The following is a 6000-nucleotide window of genomic DNA, read 5'->3' as shown; positions in this document are numbered from 1 at the left end:
CATTCTATGGAAAATGTTCTGCAGTTCAGTAGCAGCAGCTCACAGTTCATGGCATAGACTTGGGCATCTACAGTTAATCAAGGAAGAAGCCTAATTTTTTTTTAATCTAAAAGCCCTGAACCCTCTGGTTGCCACTGAATTAAAAAAGCTCTGTCTTACCCAAATGGTAATACTTTAAAAGCACGTGTTTTATACTTACATTTTATTACTTTTCAAGGAGATTCTTTATCTGTAGCTACACATGAAGAGAGACCCATGGCCACAGTACACTTTTGCTAGCACAAGCAGGGAGGAGCTAGAAAGGCAGTACTAGAGTAAAATATAAGGAAATGTAAAGGAGTAAAAGAAGGAAATGGCTATGCTGCAGGTCTCCAGATATTTCTTTTTGCTATTAGAGATAGGCAGCGTATTTGCAAACAGGCTTTCAAAGCATAGTTATACATTAACAAAATGAATTGTAGACCCTCCATTGTTCAAAGAACCAAGTGAGCAGGAGAAGAGCATCGTTTCTGACCTGGGACTGCAGTGCTCCCACTGTCTGGTTCTTCACTCTTTTCCCTGGTGCAGCCTTGGTTCCCAGGCAGAGCCCAGTTCTGCAGCAGGTGAGAGTGTGCTGGAGACCATACCAGCTGGAATTTTGGGTGTGGACAACCTTTTTCAGGGAGGAAGAGGGCTGAACCCCATGGAAGTGATGCAGGTTGCCCTGCTTGGCTCAGCACCAGAGATTTATTCTTGGCTTGTTCTCTGAACAAACATAGCCAGGAAGACAAACAGGAAAAGGGCTTGAAGTACTTCCAGAATTTGTTAAATCAATGGACAGGAAAATTTTAAGTGGCTTACTGTTGGGAAATGGAAACAGAATCCACAAGCCCTCAAGCTAAGATCCTGGACCTTAAATTTAATTACAATAATGTCCTTATTTTTTTTTTACTGGGGCTTAAAGCAATATACAAACTTTATAGGCTTGGCAACATTGAAATTCATGTCTTCCAGACTCAATGTCTGCTATCTGGCTTCCATGCCAGGTTTACTTCTGGTAATTTCATGAGAAAGATAAGTAATTTAGGCAAGAAGACCCAGCTGCTGTAACAAGTTGGAGTACTCATTTCATTCTGTGGTACTGAGTTCACTGCACAGAGAGTTGAGCTCACAGTCTTTCTCCACGTTCCACTTCTGCTGCTTTTTGACTGCAGGCCATTTTTTGGCTCCAAAACAAAATATTCTGCTAAAATAAAAAACTGACTGTTGCAGACCTGGAGCATAAAGGTCTTTATAAAGCATTCCACCTCTCTGAAAGAGCAAGTAAGTTATGTGACTTTGATGACTTCGAATAATTAGTTTTCTACTAATCCTAGAGATAATTCTTTATCACTTGTCCAATTCAAAATGGGGTCTGATTCAATTTTACATCTCAGCTCTGTAGCTCAGCAGAAATGCAAGTGATTTTGTTCTTCAATAAATCCTATAAATTAATGTTTTCTACCCTGAAAACCAGTGTGTTAACACCTAGAATCTTGTTGTAGTTATTGATGTACACACCCAGAGATAGATTAATTACTTTTCTTTCCCCAAATTCCATTTTTCCCCCCAGTGTTGAGTCAGGATTAAGGAGCACATGTGCATGCGTATATAGCTAGTTCTTTTTTAATAAACTCAGTGCTAGAGGTCACATTTATAGGCTCAGTTTATATGGTAATCTTAAAAAAAAAAAAACCAGCCAGCCTAAGCATTGGAAAATGCATAGCAGGGATTAGTCCCATATTAGCAGAGAAATTGGCTTGGTCTATTAATAATTGTTTAAGTCTCATTTCCATGCTTTTATGACTACATTAGGTTTCCCCCTTACATGGGCACATGCCAGAGGCGTAATGGAGCGAGAGAAGAAACAAGCCCTTTTTCAGTTCACAGAACCCCAATTCTTTATTAATCACAGCTTGCTCACAATGACATACAGGAAAATAGCACTAATGAAGAGTAGAATATGCAGGCAGCAATTTCCAGGGGGGTAGGGACAACTTCAAAACTGCAGCTATTTTGGGGATGATGTGTTAGGTTTGGTGATATTGAACTTGGCACAAGCACCCTGTCTAGTCATTCCTCCTGCTTCAGCCCTCTTAGTCCTAGATGTCTGTCCCTAGGTAGGGTTGGCTAACACTGAAGAGTAAAGGTCATGATGAATGGAAGTCAGCAGTGTCATAAAAAAACAGTAACAACTGGCTCATGGGTTCCAGGTGAAATACTTGGTAGCCTCTTGTACTATTACGCATGTAATGTGGTAGCATCAGATAAGTATCATAGATCATGGCACCTACAGATAAAGCCACTTGATGCTATCTATTAGTTGCTCCATCAATAAATTTTCAAGTAGTGAATTAAGCTCACTTTACACTTAGCATTTGTATGGCTGTTTGGCATCATCCAAAACTTGTCATAGCTTGATGGTTACAACCTGCCTCTTAAATTTGTCTCAAACTGATCTTGCTTGATTTCATTCTGTTGCACAGATGTTTTTGTTGCGTCTCACCTCAAAAAGCAGAAGCAACAAACACGCTACGTGGTGATTCAACCTCAATTGTACAGCACAGTACAGAGTCCTGCAGCATAAGTTGCATTTGAAAAACCATTTTAAGAGCCTTTTGTCTTGGACAGCTGAATGTGAAGTCACAATACCTGTGATCTAGTCACAGTTTCAAGAAAGCTTATAGATGGCAAAGCAGTCTAGGTTATTAGGCAATGACTGGCCTCTAGCACCATAGAACTACTACTGACCTCGTGGTGGGTTGGAATGAGAAGTCGCAGGGAATGGAATTAGACATGAGGTGCTTCAAATGAACAGACCCAGCAAATTCAACCGAGTGGAAATAGACAACATCAGAAGCCTGTTACAGGACATGTAAGATTATGAAATAACTTGCATAATGCAATAATTGTATTTTTTAACAAAAATGTAAGTATTTACAAAATAAGATCCAAGTTTTTTAAACATCAAGCAAATCATTCTGCAAAGAGACCGCATTGTTTTTGTTTTTATTTTTTTGTTTCTTTTTAAAGTTTTTTATTGAGTTCTTGTTTTTTACCTTTTTTTTAAACCACGTCATACATTTCCCATACTTATATCGCATGATCCATAATAATATAGGCAGGGGGAGTTTACTAATGGTGGGGATGGGTCACATCCACCATTGCTGTTTTCAGCCAGACAGTTCCACCTGGAGCTCCTTGTTTCTACGGACCTCTGCAGCATGCCTCTCCTGGAAAACATCAAGAAAGGAAAAATCAAATCATCTTCTCATTCAACCTGCCCAGGGAGGTTCATGCTGACAACCCGTTTAGGTCATGTATTTGATGCTTGTGCAAAACTTGTTTCACAGCACAACCATCTTTAAAAGAAGCAACACAGGAGAGGAGCCATCCACCAGACCAGCCTGAGGCACATTTTGTGTTTACTTTCTACTCCTGCTCTGGCGCTCAGTCTTTTATCTGACATGGCCTTATAATCCTCAGCGCCCCACAGAGTTTCATTTAAAAGGGCCACATAGAGAGGTGCTGCTTGCAGCGTGCCACATCCTCACATTTGCCCTTTGAATTCCTGGATATTAAACTAAATATAGGGAAGGATGAGTGAGGAATTAATTGCCTGCACATTGTATGTTAGTTACTCTGTTATCTATAGCATTTGGGAACTGTAATAAAGATCCAAGAACTTAGTTTCAACGAGATAAGTCAATCTGAACATCTCAATAATTTCCTCAGTCTGAACACTGAAGCTACCTGTCCTCTTGAGTCTTTCTCTGGCTATGACTTCATATTCTATGAAGAATATCACTTATTGCACTAACTTTACCTGTAAATCAGTCCTTGAAAGATCTGTCATACTGAATGCTAGATTTTATAAGGGATTTGTTGCTTGGTGTTCTTATTAACTGCAGTATACAGAAGTTATTTCTGAGTAGCTTCTAGACACCAATACCTTGGGGAACCCACATCTCTGTTTGACTTTGGAAGACTTGGAACCAGGCATCTCACTTCTTTTTCTGTATATTAAGAATTCACTTTTGATGTTGGCAAATTGTTTGTTTTTGATATTTTGGTATTGGCAAAATTGTATTTTTTTAGTTACTGGTCAGTGCAAATGTTTCCAAGTTACTGTCATCCTCAGAAGTCTTTGTTGGGTTTCATACATATATGCTATCACATTCAGGGTTTAACAGTCTGTTAAGACTAACCTAGGACAGAGAGATGCATCAGCTGTCCTTCCCACTTCCTTTTGGACCTTGAGGATAACTAATAATGTGCTTTTCCCTTTGTTTTCATAAGGTCTGGGAATGTGCCTGCACATGAAGCTAATGCAAAAATGTCAAGCAATCTGGGTATAGTCTTTAAGCTCAAGAATTATCCTGTTTGTGTAGTTACTTGTAACACCATCCTTTGGATTCTGTTGTTTCTTTCCTACTCTCAAAGACTTTTGTCTCCATCACAGATGTAGAGGTGCTTATGAATATCTCCTTGAAAACCTCTGAGAGCTATTTTCTTTAGCCGATTTACTATCGAAATAGTATATCAGCATATATTAGAAAGTTCATTATTGAGAGAAACAAGTGATCACTCATGCAGAACTAATTAATTTTTTCTTAACGCTTCTAAATCTTTATTTGCATGTCTCTCTCTCTTGTGTGGAAGGGTTTTTTTTTGGAGAAGGACATACTTCATCCTGCATCCAGGGTTTGTGATTCCCTGTCTCCTCTGGCTGTACCAAAGATCTCCATAGGGAAATTTACTCTCTTCCTTGCATGACTTGTGGAAAGACAGATCTCTTTTGCTGTAGAGGAAAGAATTTTTTACCCCTAATTTTTCATCTTTCTCCTCTGAGAAACCAAGAATTACAGACAAAGGGCAGTTGTTTGATTTGATTTGACTTTTCTTAGAAGCTGAAATCTAAACACAAGCGACCTTTCATTTGTTCACAGAACTTCTTAAAAAGCTAGAAAACCAACCTTTCTCTAGAGACAGTCCAGCAAAGGGCCATGAGGATTAAGGAGCATCTCTCAGTTTCTGCTATGAGGAAAGGCTGAGAGAGCTGGATTGTTCAGTTTGGAGACAGCTCAGGGGGATCTTACAAATATCTATAAATACTTGAATGAAAGGAACACAGAGCCAGGATCTTTCCAGTGGTGCCCAGTGACATGATCAGGGGCAACAGGCAACACCTAAAACCCATGAGGTTTCCTCTGAACATCAGGGAACACTTTTTCATTGTGAAGGGACTGAGCACTGGCACAGGTTGCCTAGAGTGGAATTGGAGTCTTCATTCTTGGAGATATTAAAAAGCCACCTGGACATGGCCCTGGGCAACTGGCTCTATGTGCCCCCCCCTTGAGCCTGGAGCTGGACCAGATGATCTCCAGAGGGCCCTTCCAACCTCAACCATCCTGTGATTGTGTGACTGTAGCACTTCAGTCCTTTTTCAAAGTGAGTGGGGGTTTAGACAGGCATCAGTAGCTCTGACTTAAAAATAGCTCAAGTGAAGCAGCTGAGATAAGGACTATGCACAACATCTCTGCAAAATATTGATTAGCTTTTCCTCTCTAGTCTAAGGTGAGGAGTGATGGTGTGGTTACCTTCTCTTGGAGGCGTTCAATAAGAGCAGCTAAATTAGCTTCACGGTTTTCTTTGATCTGTTCCATTTTCAGTATCAGCTTCTCCTCTGCCATTTTGCTGAAGTTATTGTTCTCCTCCAAAGCTTTTTGAAGCACTTCTCGCTCATGTTCTCTCTTCTCTGCCAGATGTTTCAGCACCTGGGCCTCCTGGGACTGGAAACAGAGACACAGGCTGAGAAGAAATACTCATGTGGAGCAAAGCATGTTGCTGTGTTGCTGGGGAGCACAGTACCTTGCCATAGGGCAACAATTCCCTGAGCGTGGGAACTGTGTAAAGTTTGCTGCCTTGTTTTAGAAAGGTCACTTTGTGACCGAACCAGCTTAGCCTTAGGTTGAGAAGCAC

General features: G+C 40.4%; 1 protein-coding gene across 1 annotated transcript in view; it reads right to left on the bottom strand.

The window, feature by feature from the left end:
• Positions 1-1893: 1893 nt before the first annotated feature.
• The window catches only part of STMN2 (stathmin 2), a 39315-nt gene continuing 35208 nt past the window's right edge, over positions 1894-6000 (bottom strand). The window contains exons 4-5 of the mRNA XM_038128590.1: positions 5619-5810; positions 1894-3251 (exon numbers count right to left, since the gene is read on the bottom strand). Of these exons, the coding sequence (XP_037984518.1) occupies positions 3192-3251; positions 5619-5810 (252 nt within the window). The 3' untranslated portion in view covers positions 1894-3191. The remainder of the gene's footprint in view (positions 3252-5618; positions 5811-6000) is intronic.

The sequence above is a fragment of the Motacilla alba genome, chromosome 2, assembly GCF_015832195.1.
Source record: "Motacilla alba alba isolate MOTALB_02 chromosome 2, Motacilla_alba_V1.0_pri, whole genome shotgun sequence".
In the NCBI taxonomy this organism is placed as follows: Eukaryota; Metazoa; Chordata; class Aves; order Passeriformes; family Motacillidae; genus Motacilla; species Motacilla alba.
Note: the sequence above shows the minus strand (reverse complement) of the source record. Positions and strands in the feature narration are given on the sequence as shown.